At 39.8% G+C, this 15,882-nt stretch overlaps 1 protein-coding gene across 11 annotated transcripts in view; it reads left to right on the top strand.

Annotated features, from left to right (window-relative positions):
* The window catches only part of agrn (agrin), a 232,130-nt gene extending 217,229 nt beyond the window's left edge, over window positions 1-14,901 (top strand). For 5 of the 11 annotated variants that reach the window (XM_067525724.1, XM_067525716.1, XM_067525718.1 and 2 more), the window contains 8 exons: window positions 512-628; window positions 3,994-4,177; window positions 5,081-5,168; window positions 6,028-6,051; window positions 7,787-7,819; window positions 9,687-9,911; window positions 11,555-11,658; window positions 14,083-14,901. In XM_067525724.1, the coding sequence (XP_067381825.1) occupies window positions 512-628; window positions 3,994-4,177; window positions 5,081-5,168; window positions 6,028-6,051; window positions 7,787-7,819; window positions 9,687-9,911; window positions 11,555-11,658; window positions 14,083-14,243 (936 nt within the window). In that variant the 3' untranslated portion in view covers window positions 14,244-14,901. The remainder of the gene's footprint in view (window positions 1-511; window positions 629-3,993; window positions 4,178-5,080; window positions 5,169-6,027; window positions 6,052-7,786; window positions 7,820-9,686; window positions 9,912-11,554; window positions 11,659-14,082) is intronic. The other 6 variants (XM_067525721.1, XM_067525722.1, XM_067525725.1 and 3 more) reach the window with 3 other exon arrangements.
* Window positions 14,902-15,882: the final 981 nt, after the last annotated feature.

Raw genomic sequence — 15,882 nt, forward strand, 5'->3', positions numbered from 1 at the left:
AGTCTGTAAAAAAGCGTTCATATCTCAAGTTCAGCCTGCTCCTGATTTTCTTTGTAGTCTCTTTTTTTGTCTTGCAGAGGATAATTGACCACTCTCTCTGAGAAACATAGAAATCAATTATGTTGTAATGTAGCAAGTGTATTGATGTAGAAGGAAAGTGAGCAAGTGCAGTTAAAACATCTGCCAATTACAATATAGATATATTCTTGTTTTTTAATGGGACATCATGCAATCTGTGTCATGTCTGTACTTTTTGTTTATTAATCTCTTTTATTATATCTCAACTAGAAGGGTACAACTCCCTGTAGACAAACAGTAACTGCAATTTCTTAAGTAATACCAAAACCATTAGGTGCTGAATAGAAAACTCCAGGGACAAAGTGCAGATTTGATACAGAAAAGATGTAATTGAGGATTAAAGATTAAATTTTATTGTAAATCTGATGCTTTTTTTCCATTTTGCACAGCTGTAGTTCATCAGTTGAAACCACATTGTGTCTTGTCTCATCAGAATCTACACGTAGATCTTAACCTGAAAGAATCTCTCTATGTTGGCGGAGCTCCCGACTACAGCCGACTAGCGAGAGTCGCTGCACTGACAGAGGGCTTTAAAGGAACAATCCAAAAGGTACATTTTAGATTGTGTAGACTGTGTTCCTTAAAATAGTATTTTGTCATTAGCTATGCTTATGGAATCTACTATGTGTACAGTATAACATGTGCTATTTTAAAGACTCTGGGTGTTTAGTTCCACAGACAAGTTAATAAATTGTTAGCTGTCCAGTTGTCATACTACAGAAACCCATATTAGTAATTTTCCATTATAAGCTCGCACTGTGATGGGCAGGGACTCTGCTCATTTGGATTAACATGCACTAATAATAGAATGCAGATTTTAAAGTCCCTCCATTTTGATATTCTCAAATCTTTCCCTGAGAGCCTTCCAGTTTTTTCCTTTGCTTTCCAGCAAAAAGCTCATCTCTGAGTGCCAAAAATAACTCAGTAGAACAAAGGCAGGACTTTAATGTTTGCGCAAAGTTGTCATTAGTTCTCCCCTGCAAACTTTCCCTTGACAGTTCTGAACTAATCAAAAGCTAAATGTGGCATTTGTCTTACTTGGCCTGTAGGGACTAGTTAATTATAAGGAAGTTGTGTCTGCTTAGTTTGCTCAGTTAACTTTACATCAGACGTCTGAGTTGTTTTTCTGTGCGGTGACAGTATGGAATATTCATGTTTAGAGAAAGAACATGTAAAAATGACTACAGTATCACTGTGCACAGTGATTCGTTCTTAAGATGTGTTCTGCTAATTAGTTTTAATGATCACTCAAAAGAAAACAGATAGCCCCCTAACTCACTGCTTTTATTTGGACAAAAACCAAGAATGGTAATAATCTGTTTTGTGTTTTGTTAGAGATAAATGTGAGATAAATACAACACCAATTCTACAAATGGTGGGAGGATAAGCGTAAATATGCAATGATTTGCAAATCTCATTAACCCATATTTTATTCACAAAAGAACATAAACAACACATCATAAACAACAAAACTGAGACATTTTACCATTTCATGGAAAATATCTAATTTTGAATTTGATGGCAGCAACACATTTCAAAGAAGTTGGAACAGGGGCAACAACAGGCTAGAAAAGTAATTGACGCACATCAAAAACAAATGGAGGGTTTGACAACTAATTAGGTTAAATGGCAACAGGTCAGTAAAATGACTGCGTATAACAGGAGCATTTCAGCGACGCAGCGCCTTTGGAAAGTAAAGATGGGCAGAGGGTCACCAATTTGTGACAGACTGCGGCAAGAAATTATGGAACACTTTGAGAAAAACCTTTCTCATTGAAAAATTGAGAGGACTTTGAAGATCCCACCATCTACAGTATATAATATCATCATAAGATTCAAAAAATCAGGAGGAATATCTGTTTGGATGGCAGAAGGTCAGAACTGGATGCACGTGATCTTTGGGGCCTCGGGTGGCACTGCATTAAAAACAGGTGTGATTCTCTACTTGACATTACTGCATGGGCTCAGAACCACACAGAAATCACTCTCTGGGAACATAGTTTGCAGACAGTGTTCTATAGTCTAATGCATCAACATGGATAATTCTTTTTGGAAACCATGAACGCCTTGTCCCTTGAAGAGAGGGACCATCCAGCTTGTTATCAGTGGACAGTTGAAAAACCTGCATATCTGATGTCATGGGGTGCATTAGTGCCTATGGCGTTGGCAGCTTAAACATCTGGTGTCAAGGATCGGTTATTTTGGTTTTGGGACCCAAGTGAGGAGACGGCAAGCGGAGGTGCAAAGCAAAAAGGGTATTTATTATAAAGAATGAGTGAAGGTGACAACTAAAAATCCCTCCACACGGAGGAACAAGATATACACTTAGTGCAAACTAACAAAATAAATCCAACACAAACTTAAACACCAAAAAGGAGGACAAACTAAAGAAAACAGAAGAATAACCCAACCTTAGTCCAAACCAGGCAGTGCAGACATACGAACATAGACTGCTGGGTACGCGAACACAGGAGACGAACTGGCAAAAGACTGTGGGACAAACCAAATTTAAAAGGACAGGGGAGCTGGTGAAGCAAATCAGGACAAACAGGTAGATAGGTAAAGACACAAAACAGAGTAACAGGAAATGAAACCGGAGTTGAAACAAAATAAAAGCCAAGAAGAGGACATACAGCTGGGAAAAACTGGGACAAACTAAACACAAGGACAGTATTGTGACATCTGGAAAGGCACCGTCAATGCTGAAAAGTACATAGAGGTTTTAGAGCAACATATGCTCCCATCCAGATAATGTCTCTTTTAGGGAAGGCCTTGCATATTTCACCAAGACAATTCTAAACCACGTACTGCATCCATCACAACAGCATGGCTTCGCAGGAGAAGAGTCCGGATGCTGAACTGGAAAAAACATCCGGTGCATTATAAAACTATAAAAACCCAGGACTGTTGGGCATCAGACAAGAATTGGACAATATTCCTGTCCTAGCAAGGTCAAGCAACTGGTCTCCTCACCCCGAGACGTTCACAGACAGTGTTTAAAGAAGAGGGGAAGCTACACAATGGTAAACATCATCCTGTTCCAACTTGTTGGAGATGTGTCGCAGCCATCAAATTCAAAATGAGCTAATTATTCCATGAAATGGTAAAATGTTTCAATTTCAACATCTGATATGTGGTTTAAGTTCTACTGTGAATAAAATATGGGTTAATTAGCAAATCATTGCATTGTTTTCAACTTTTTTGGAATTGGGGTTGTAAATAAATTGGATACATTTGACAACCAAAGCAATGAATAACACAGAGCTAAGAGCATTACATAATAAATACTAAAAGTAACTGTCTAAAGGAAGGTCAGAAATGATTTATTGTCGGAGTGTTACATATACGCTGGGCTATTGCAATGGGTTTTAAAGTGCAAATTATTATTATTATTATTAAGATTGTAGTGATTATGCACCCCAAGCTTGCAGGCAGGTTTGTTTAAAATGAAGAAACAATAGACAGAGGCAGTAGTTAGAAATCATTGAACTGAATTGAACTTCCTCTGATAGACTTGCACCTGTTTTGTGTATTTCACATGACAGAAACCTGTATTTGGGTTTTTGTCCTTACATTGGTTATAACGTGACAAGTGAGAAAAGGTCATATTCTCTTTTACAAACTATCTTTGAAATAAAAACATTTAAAATTAATTACAATTTAAATACATTTTGAAGAAAAATACCCTACTGTAAACAATTTGGGGTTTTCACAAGAGGCAAATTATTACAAGATACCCAGAGGCTGACATATCCTTTGAGACAAATAAGTTTTCTTTCCTGGTATACAGTAGGGCACACAGGTCATCCTGCTGTCCACATATTCAGTAGTACTAAGCATGAGGAGTAAGCTGACCTTTTTTAGTGCATGTCCAAAGACAGGAATGCCCTTTAACCCTGTGTATAAACCCACCAGATCATTCTGATGGGTACACCCATCCTCAGAGAGGAGAATGCACTGCGTTCCAGTAATGTGGCCATGTTCCAGGACCACCCATGCTCTCAGGAGCCCTGCCTCAACGGCGGGCGCTGCAACCCACAGCTGGACACGTATGAATGCATTTGTCTCAGCGGCTTTTCAGGGGGACACTGTCAGAATAGTGAGTAATCTTCATTGTCTATCATTTTTATTACTTAATATTTGTCTCTATCATATTGCATGTTAGTAAACTAAGGGATATCTTACATTTTTTATTTAGTTTTTACTGGTCTAAGACTGGTATATTAGACCACGGTGTAAGCCAGTGGCTAACCATGCTAGGTAGGCTGAGATCACCTACTTGTGTCAGTCTGCCATTCCATTGAATCCTTGAAGCAGTAGAAACCGCTCTATTTTTTTTTTTTTTTTTTTTTTTTTTTTTTTTTTTTTTTTTTAATCCAGCATCATATAATTTTACTCTAAAAGGATTCGGTAGATGGAAACATTTTGGCTGCTTTTAAAGTGTAGAATGAGTGGGCCTGCAATCAGTGATGCTTTATGTAACACAGCTTATTCTTGGCTTCCTTCAATGGAAGATGAACTACTAGTCTCATTTTTGTTCTGCTACCTTTTCTTTCATTGTGTTATATCTATGCAAGGTAATTATGTCGATATTAGACATGTGACGTCTCTTTTATGTCGCGGTTATTATGTATTGATTTCAAACCAAAGCGGCAGTTATGAAAACGATGAACGATGTGTCACTTGAATATTCATGAAAAACCCGTTTCAAGAGTTGCACATCCCTTTCATCATCTTCATGTCACTATTCCAGGCATATATTCACTCTGACCTAATTTGTCTTACATTTTCAGTCACTGTTTTTGCCATTAACCTTGAGTGTGTGACCGACTGTCCCTTTCACGTTAATTAAAACTACAAATGCACCAACACACCCCTGCCCCATTTGCTCCCCCTCCATTGCTTTCAGCTCTGAAAACTGAAACCCTCTGTCTTATTGATTGGTGTGATATCATCCTCTGAACAATCCTCTTTTCCCCCACTCCACCTCCCTTCTTCACAGCAATCTATGAGAAGTCTGCCGGAGAGGCTGAGGCCATCGCCTTTGACGGGCGGACATTCATCGAGTACCACAATGCTGTTACAAAGAGGTAAGGAAGAGGACAAGGGGAACATCCTCATCTATTCAGCTTCATCCAACATCTCCATTGTAATAGCTGTTAGCTAAATTACACCCCTGTCTATCCATCTCCTCCCTTGGTAAGCTACGATGACAGTGTTGATATCATCAGTGCTTGGGCTTCAGGGTGAACTAGGCACTTGGCTAATAGCTCATTCCCCATGTCTTTGGCAGTACTGCTCCACTTCTGAGAGGATTTTACTAATTAGCTAGATGGGTAACAATCACAGAGTTGCCCTGAGCACGCTTAGTTTGCTCTGTGGTCTACGCTTATCTCTCACTGACACTGGACAATAAGCACGCATGCATGATTAAACTTTTTATCTCATTTTGAATGTACAGTATATTGTCCTAAATCTGGCACCCTAAGACATGTCGCCTTCAGTTTTTTAACACTTTATGAAAGGAAAAAGCTCATTTAGTCCCTTTAGGCATGTGATGAGACATTTTTACTCTTCCATCCATCTACAAGTTTGGCAAGAGAGCGCCTCCAGGTTGGCATAAACAAAAATGTTTATGTGATGAACCTAAGAAGACATCAAACATACGGCTCTGTTTCTTCATCTCACAGTTCTTCACACAAACACAGAGGTGTAAAAACCGGGCCACAGACTGCAGATCATCACTCTCGTGGAGACACACAACTCGCTTTTACTCAGAAACAACTGACTTAAGTACTCTGTCAGATGTGTGTGTCTTTGTGTATCATTGTTTGTCCATGATCTTGACCTTACCATTGCTTTCCTGTCCTTCAGCCTGATCTCCCTTGTTGTTGTCCACGCGTTTTGTCTCATATAAATGTCCTTCACTGTTCTTCCTTTTCAATCAAGCCAACTGACCAATGAGATTCCAGAGTAAGTAGACATTTTGACTGGGTATGTGCCCAGCTTTAAATCCAGCCCAACTAACAGCAACAGGAAGCCATTTTTGATAGTTAACCCAATTGAAGAGATTCAAGTACATTTCTGTCATAATTTCTACACAGAAATCATCTTAACCATCAGATTTTACATTGTCATAATTTAATTTGACAGACTCCATTATTTAAGACATGATGCAGTATCATTCTGTCCTTTTTTTCCAGTTTAAAGGAAAGCATGAATGAGTGCATGATAAGCATTGTGCTCACACCCAAGAAAAATGCATTGCTGTACTAGAAATGTGCAATATTTTATGCATGGTTGATCCTAAACAAAATGAATTACCCTGCAATTTTTGCTGAATGGCATTATCTGTTAAGTGGGAAATGAATGAGGACCCTTGAAAACAGCTAGAAGAGGATATACCAAATACCCCTTAACCTAGTTTCTGGTACCTGTGGAGTTTCAGTCTGGGAAAGCCCTCGGTCATGACTTAGATATTAAGGATTTTCCTTCCTGCTCATTAGCTTGGTAAGTAGCCGCATTAAAAAAAAAAAAAAATCCCACAAAGCGGTGAAGCAGAATTCAGCTAAAATCAAGCCGACTAAATACAGTCCCAAGTTCCAATCCATGCCAAGGCTTCCGTCATTTTATTTTTGCCAGATCTTTAACTGTAATTGTGAACAATTACCGAGCCGGCCGTAGAGAGAGTCAGTCACATGTTAATCACAGATTTTTCTCCCTTTGTAGATTAGACCTCCAATTGAGCCTCCTCTCTAGTGTGTAGCCACGGGCATCTGTCTCACTTAGCAGGAGGGTACAGTGGTCCTTGGAGCCAGACTGTCAAAAGTTTAATGGATGTCACATTTACTAAGAGCTACAATGAGTATGAATCTAAGCAAAACAGGCCACTGGCACTGCACTCTGAAGATGTGCTGGTCAATTTAGAATAATTTGATTTTGTAAAGTAATTGAGTACATTTCTCCACAGGCCATTAAGGGCTAGCTGAGGCCAAAATGTCAAACGCTCACCTTGGGTTAATATATCTGTTACTATTTACAGCATCTTTTGATCACTCCTCCTTCACCCCTCTGTCTGCATTTGAAAGCTCGGGTCGATTTGCTCAAGCACCATTATTTCGGTGACAGATCATATTGGCCATGACTCCCAACTGATATGACAGCTGCCCCTTTTTTCTTTCTTTTTTTTCTTTTTTTTTTTCAATTGCCCAATTTTTCCTATTCATCGCTTTCGTCTCTAGACAGGATATAACTGCTGCTGCACACTACATTGCAGCACCATAAATTTAAAGGAGTTATTCAATAATTGGACTTAAAGTAGTCTTTGTACTGGTGTGAACACAGCCTTGATTATATTTAATCTCAGTGCTCACTTAGAAAAAAAAAAAAGCTTGATCCCAGGGCATTTTACAGTAGTGCATTAGTCATCCATCTTGGCTCCCTTGAGAACTTCCTTTTATGGTTGTGTTGTGATCAGGGCTAAACTACACACTTACTATGATCACACAACAGTTGTTGTTAACTACTGGCATGGTCAATATTGTAGCAGAGCTGATAAGTTATGCTTTTTACAGCTCCAAGTCTAAACTAAACCTCTGTAAGTCACCCAGTGGGCTCACAACACCCTTCCCCCTGTCCTTCCTTCTTCCCTCCTGCCCTCTTGCGCTTACACTGCATGCCGTTGACTTTCTCCCCTGCCTCCCTTAAGTCCTGAGTCTTTGGAGAACCCATCCGATCAGAGGTGAGTCTGTTAAAGCTTTTAGACTTTGGTGCTGTGCTCTTGCCTCTTCATCCTCCCCTTCCCTCCAGACAGTCCCTCCCCAACCTCTCACAGGGCTCAGTCTTCCACTGCCGAGACAACATTGTTTTTATTATTGAGATAGTTAACAATGAGAATCGCAAAGAGCCTCAGCACATGCTTCAATTAATTCCAGAGTTTAGAGCTCTGATAACAGCAGACAACCAATCTGAGCTGCCACCTCTTTGCAGTAGCTGTCCTCTCTTATGCTTTTTATTATTCTAACTACTACTGCCACCTAGAGTTTAAAATGGAAAGTAACATTCTGAAACGCAGTCTGAGAATTTGAATACATATAAGAACTGGATAAAATCACTCCATTTACAAAAAGACACAACAACCTGCCACAAATCTGTGAAGTCAGTGGTGTGTATAAGATTTAAAACTGTGTGTCGACGTTGTTTTATTCATGATATATTCAGCACTTTTAATAACCTTGACCTTATCACTGACAAGTCGCTCAGATGGAGATTTATTGGGCCCTGTAAGCTCTTTGAAGGGTTGCCAGGAGAGGGTTCACTGAGCTGTATTTGTGTTTTTCTCCTGTTTGGGGAAAAAAACAAGTTGATGCTCTTAAATCATTTTTTTGTTCCTGTTTACCTCAGCAGATTCCGTTAATCAAGGAGATTGAAGTATCCAACTTAAGCATGTCTTCGAAGGAGAAAATGAAAATTTGATTCTGGATTCTTTCGGGCATTCTGCTGAGATGAATCAGCAGTATTGTTGACCTCAGCTCATGAGAGTTGCCTTGCCTGAGGGTATCAGTTAATAAATTCCAAGGTTAAATATCATTACATTGCTACTTTTTTTGGTTCTTGCTCATTAATGACAAGAAAGAAAAAGTCATGCAAAATGAGAAAGAAATCCTCTTTCCAGAAAAGTTGCCATTCTCACTTGCTCTATATTGCTTCCCATTGACTGTTTGATTGTACTCCCATGAGCCTCTGCATTTGCTATGCTGACATCTTTGTCTTGTCATCTGTCTTGTCAAATCTTTATCTCCAGCTCTATTGTGCTATTTGTTTCTAATCCACGTGTCTTTGGTTGTTTTCCATATGTATCCTCACCTTGTCTTTGTCTTTGTGTTTCAATGCCCTTTAAAGAAGGTTAAAGTACATTTACTGTATTTGGTAGTTGATGACATAAGATAGTAAATACACAAACAAACAAATTGAAGGCATGATTCCACCATGTCTCTGCTGGACAAACAAAGAACAGAAGGATTTTGTAAGTGTGTTTGAATGCAGGAAAAGCTTTTGGATGGTGTTTTGTGCTCACACATTCAGTAGTGGAACAACACAGTGTGTATTTTTCTCACACAATGGCATCAGTGATGTACAATGCCTCTTAAGAAATGTAAGTCGGTAGTCTGTGCATCCAAATCACCCTCACAGCTGCACAAGTCGGGGAACTGGAGATCAAACAGCTGCATAAACAACGCACATTCCCACTAACAGCAACACAGGATGCACTGAGCAGCAATGCCGTTCATGCTCAGTAGGATGTAGGAAAAGCTAATAGCAAAACCACCCCCTGCTACTCCTGAACTCTGTCTACATCCCAATTCTCCTGAAAAATCACTGAGCTCAGACCCCAAACTTTCTGGCTAAATGTGCTAGCAAACAAACCCATATGTCATGTTTGAGTCATGGGTAATGTACCCTCAAGACAACAACAGAGGTCCCTTGCTTCTCATATACAACTGCAAATGATGCAAACACCAACTGAGCTGTGTCAGCTATGCCAAAGATTAGAAGTCTTTTTGATTAATTAGACCACCAGCTAAGAAATGTATCATCTTTTTGTCTAGTGAGAAAGCTCTGCTGGTGAACAAATTTGAGCTGACTATCCGGACGGAGGCAACCCAGGGGCTGGTGCTGTGGAGTGGGAAGGGTGTGGAGCGCTCAGACTACATCGCCCTGGCCATCGTGGATGGACACGTCCAGATGACGTACGACTTGGGCTCAAAGCCTGTGGTGCTGCGTTCCTCCGTGCGTGTCGACACCAACCACTGGATACGCATTAAGGCCAGCAGGTAAGATTTGAGATGGCAGGTAGTCAGGGATCAGGAGTGAAAGCTTTTACAGTTAGACAAGGATTAGACTTAATCCATATTCTGTTTGTGTTGCTGCGAACTGTGTGATATCTTGTATGAACCCTCTGCTACACAGCAATCCCTTGCTCTGAGATAATTCTGATTAATTTCACTTTAAGGTTATTTCCACGCCTGGTCTTGCATGACCCATTGCACATCAAGTTGCCTACACAACATGTGGCAACATCCTGACACATTTTGGCAGCATTCTTATCATACTGTTGGGAGCAAAAGTTTGCATCCCCTTATTTTAAAAAGGGAAAAAACACTTTAAATTTAAAAACATTATTTCATAGACTCATTGTAGATCTGGTAATGAAAGAGCATTTGGAAATGCAGACCTGCATTACTATTAGGTTTAGTTCAGCGTTACGTTTACATACACAATTACATAATAATAATTACAAATGTCATTTGAGCATCAGAAATAAAAATCTTCAAGGAGTGCATAGAAAAGTTATAGTTTCTGTACTAGCTTAATGTGCATTACATATTATGTTTATAAAAAAGATATATTTGTTCTCTGTGCTTGTAGTTTCCTCCCACAATGCAAAGACATGCAGATTAGGATCATTTGTGATCCCTAACACTACACAGGGTTTGGATGATGAAGGAGATGGTTTTCATGACAGTTCTGTCATGACCGTGCTCTTTCACTGTGAGCTGACACTGTGGTAGTAGTGTATATTATCCCCTTATTACGAAAACTATAATTACTCTTACTATAAATACACCAGTACCAGTTACCACATGCCACTGTTTACGTTTTTGGTGCCTGCATGCATGAGATCGAAATTCCAGCCTTTACACTTACTCACTTGCACACCTATATTATCCGTCTTTAATATATATGAAAATAATAACCCATTAATTGGATACAGCTTTAAACATGCCAGTATACAATACTTCAATAGATACATGGAAAACAAATGAACTGCCTAAACATTAAAAATTACCCACTTAACACCTTTCCATATGATTTCTCTTTTATCGCTGCTGAACACTTGCTTTCAGCATGGCTGTGGATGCAAGTATGGGAGATAATTAAATTGGTTTCATCGTGTAAAGCAAGAATAATCAATCCTCGAAAATCTGCAGCATCCATTCCAAACAGGGATTTGGCCAAACTTCCTCCCAGGCTTAAAGAGAGACCACATGAGTTGCTGGAAGATGACATAATTTGAATGTTGATGATGGTGTAAATCGCAGCATGTGGCACACAGCTCACGTAGTTACATAGCTATCTGTATTTGCGGCTTGCTTTTAATGACACTCTCTGCTGGAAATCCACTTTAGTGGGTTCAAATTAGCCCCTTCATCACAATTCTTAAGTGTGCGCTAATGCGTAGCACAGAGCCACCTAAAATGAATGGTGCTGTTACAGCATCTGTTAGCTGCTAGACAGGCACATTTAGAATGCTGCTTGGCAAAGGCAGTTATGTGAGTGCTTAGTGTGCTGGCATTAGGGCAATGGAGTCTTGATGCTTTAGATTAAATGAAACCGCAATTTACAGTTTTTTAGTGTGGCACGCATGCATCAGACTAACTTCAAACCGCATTTCTCTCTTTTCCTTTCTCCACAGAGCACTTAGAGACGGCTCTCTGCAGGTTGGCAATGAGGCTGCAGTAACAGGGTCTTCGCCTTTGGCAGCAACACAGCTGGACACGGATGGGGCACTTTGGTTGGGTAGGTGCCCACATGTCTACCAAAACTAAAGAAAAATGAAAACTGTCATTCACAATTGAAAATATGTTGACAATTGATGTGTCTGTAGCCTTTTTTCCATTCTAGCCACTGGTAGAAGTTAGTCAAAAATGAGCAATGAACTCGTCGGCATTGCAGAGGATAAGTAAAGTCTCTGGCAGGAAAAAGATTTGGTGGTTTGGGCAGAAAAACATGTTCAGGCCTATTCAGGTATTGAGTTGAGAAATGAAAAGGCTATCTGACTAACTCAAAAGTTGTCTGCTCACCTGAATTGAAAATGGCCAAAGTCAGTTATCTACCTCGAGTTCAATTCAGTCTGAACTTGACTCAGAGAAATCCTTTTTTGAAAGAACACACACGGCACGGTGGGACTGAACATTCTGAGGAAATAACATTGAAGGCGGGTGGTGAAATAAAGTCAGACTGTTCTTTAAAATGCAAAGCACACAGTTGCAAAGAGGCAGGTTTGAGACGAGAAGCCGCCTGAGTGACATTTAAGAGACAGTGCATGTAGAGTTGCGCTCATGGACTCAGGTAAATGTATACAAACGCACACACATACACACAGGAATGAAGTGCAGTGGAACAGGTGCTGAGTGAGCCCTGCAGCAAGAATACATAATCCTCACACAGCCCTCCCACTGAGAGCCCTTCTCCTTTTTAAATCCCCTTTTCGCTGTTCATCATTAATTCATCTGTAACTTGCATGAAATTAGCCCTGTCGATCCCCAATTCAGAGGCCCACAATCCGATTAAAAAGGGCAGGGACAGGAGATGTAAAGAGCTTGTTGCGGGTTTGAACTCTCAGCCCGGCAGGTTGAAAAAGAGAAAACGTGGAAGAGACATAGAGGTGAGGAACGTGGAGGGGAAATAGTTGGTCAAACATAAAGGGAAGAAAGAAAGAGGATGCAATATAGACAAGCAAGAGAGGAGTAAGAGAGCAGGGATGGCAGCAGGAAAAACATCAAAAACTAGGGTCAGATCTCATGAAATTCGGAATGAAGTTTCATGCTGATTTATAGAGTAAGACAGTAATGACTGCTTTGGGTATGCTGGTTCAAAAAGCAGCTCAAAACACCATTAAAAGAGAAAAGGGGGCAGCCACACAGCCTGCAATTAGGTCATCAATGCTTCAAAAAGAACATTATGAGACTTTGTTTAAAAAAAGATTTAGACGATTTGAAATGGAACAGTTAAGTGCTAAAACATGAAAATAAAATGAAGTTAATGCAAAATGGAAGCTACTAGGAACTGCTTTGAAGTGCAAATCCATAATATTTTCATAGTAATGAATGTCCATTTTTAGACTTTACATGACTGATAGATAACAGCATGAGTGAGTGAATATACATCCAGCTAACAGTTGCTTCGAAGGGTGAGTTCACCAAAACGGGACAAATGGGACATTTTTTCACTCAAAATCTTGGGGTATCCAGCCAGACGGCATAAGCCTCCACCCCACAATAGAGGTGAATGGCTTTTTAACATTTTGCTTTAAAAAAATCTTCTACTTTCAGAATTTACAGTATCAACATTTATAAACTGGCTGCTAGTTATTTGACACATCAGACACGCAGGAAATTACTTTATGCCAGTCAAAGAAAAGTGCTGCACCTATGAGGAATTAAACATTTAGGAAAAGCTGCTGAATATAGGGCTTCATGGGTACATGACAACTGGGGAGTTCACCTCATGCCACTGATCACTTAGCACTAAAGATAGAAGAACCAAAAAAAAAAAAAATGCTGGTTTTCATAGTTTGATACTCAGTCGCCACTTTTTTTTTGTGAGGCTCCTTTTTTTACCTTTGATCACTGCAATTTGACAAATAAAATATCATCCTGTCATGTCCATCAACTGGTGCCAACATGTGTAAAAGGCAGCCTGACAAAACACAGTAACTGCTTTAGCATCATAAATAAATATTGCTGTCAAGATATTTCAGGTGCAGCCTTTTGATGCCATTTACAGGTTTAATTTGTTATGATTTCCAAACTCTTATCCCACTGTGTGATTTTTAAATGGACACTCCACGGGTGCAGAGTGCAGAGCGCTGCTCAGCCTGTGAAAAGAAGTTGGGATTGGTCTTCAGGGGGTATTAGGTATACGCTGGACTTCAAAATTAAAAAGTTGTAACAAACTCTGAGTAAGGCCTAAAATGTGAAGCCCTCTTTTAACAATGCGACTTGTATCAGTGCTGGTGCTTGACCTGTGCTAAATGCCTGCAGAAGTCATTTAAAACACATAAAAGTAGTTGCTGCTTTAGTGGACTGTGAGGGGTCTAGCTTGCCTCTGGTTGCAGCAATTATTCTTAGATACTCACCTCAGTTGTTTCGTAATGTAAGAGTTTATGTGCTGGAGCTGATTTCGCCCTTCATATTAATCTCTGCCTCCGTCTTCCTTCAGGTGGTCTAGAGGAGCTAGCAGTCGCCCGCCGATTGCCCAAGGCCTACAGCACTGGCTTTGTTGGCTGCATCAAGGACGTAGTGGTAGATGGCGTGGAGCTCCATCTGGTGGAGGACGCCCTAAACAGTCCCAAAATATTACACTGTTCTGCCGCCAAATAACCCGGCAGAGACAAAACATTGTGAGAAAAGGAAAAAAATGTAAGAAACCCTGCCACCCGCTCCCTCCATAGCCGCCATGTCTCCTGCTGTAATTATTTTCTATTTTTGTATACTTTTCATTGCTTTTTATATGAAAAGAATATTAATATTTTTGTTTTAATTTTTGTTTTTTAATCTTTACCTCCATTCACAGAAAAACCTTTTCTTTTACTGCCCCTCGCCTTTTCAAAAAAGCAGGTATTCTTGTGACAAAGAGGTATTTTAAGTTTTGTTGTTTTAAAACAAATGTCAACTTAGAAAGGAAGCCTGCTCATTTCCCTCACTCATTACTTGAATAATGGCGGACCTTGGTGCTGATCTCTGGTTACTGCCTGGTCTTGGTGCCATATCTATCACCCACATTCCCCAAGCATGGCCTATACATGATCTATATAGACATACATTCCCACAATGAGAGGTGGACGCAGTCTTGATGCTGCACCCAGCTGGTGTCTACAGTCAAAAGATTCTGTATTCAGCGCTAGTTTTCCTAATGGGACTTTTCAGATATCAGTCAAGCTGCTACAGCGAGAAAGTACACAGTCTAAACCACTCGATCAACCCCCATCTCGCTGCGCCAAAAAAATATATATATTAAAAAAAAGAGAAAAAAAAAAAACTCCACTCGAGCTGAATCCCATCAGAGCCTTTAGTTTTGAAATATGACTCACTAACACTGCAGCCCGACATGACGGAGAGAGCGCTGCGTTCCACAATGACTCGCATATCATTAGTCATAAGTCAAGACATGAATCATAGACATGAATAAATGTTATAAATATAGAGTATATAAATAATACCTGAGACTGTGAATATGTAAGATGGGTTCTCTTTGGAGAATTGTGCTTCTCATGTACTATTGTGCGTTTTGTTCTACAATCAGCAGATGAACTAATGATGACCACTATAAATGCATGCAATTCTGCAGTGTTGGTTAAGATCTGGAATTTGTTTGGTTTTTAAATTTTCCATTTTCCTCAAAAGAAAAAAAGAAACTACTCTCTAATTAGAAAAATGACACTGTTTTTTTTCTCCTAATTCCGCTGATTTGATTTCACAAACTATGGAGCTCGCAGAGTTTTACGCTTGTTCATTCCCTGTATATTTTTTGGTATTATTGTTTTTTGGAGCAGTTAGTTTTGCAGGACCTTGGTGCATAAGAGGAAGAGTTGTTACCGTATCTGACCTTAAGGAGGTGCTGAGGGCAAAGACTGAAGAAAAGGACAAACAGAAAGGAAGGAAGGAGAGATTTTATCATGGGGAGAGCTGCAGTACCACTCTTGGGAATATACTGTCAGACAACAGTCAACACAAACTAAAAAAATTCTTCACAAAATGCTGCAGAAGATTTAATTTCTTTTCACATTTGAATTAGGAGCATTCCTGAAGGTGTGTTGAGAGACGCTGTGATGTTGTGACCCTGTTGAAGCCATAACACACAAAATGGGAAAATACGCATAATCCTACAGCACTTGCAAATTACCAGAGCAACACAGGAGTTTATATTACTAGTGCAAATTCTGTAATATTAAGTGAACTGATGCAACGTGGATTTGTCTTTGCTGAACCACAATAAGCTGCGCGGACTGACTTAAAGGCA

Source organism: Channa argus, chromosome 13 (assembly GCF_033026475.1).
Source record: "Channa argus isolate prfri chromosome 13, Channa argus male v1.0, whole genome shotgun sequence".
NCBI classification, from domain to species: Eukaryota; Metazoa; Chordata; class Actinopteri; order Anabantiformes; family Channidae; genus Channa; species Channa argus.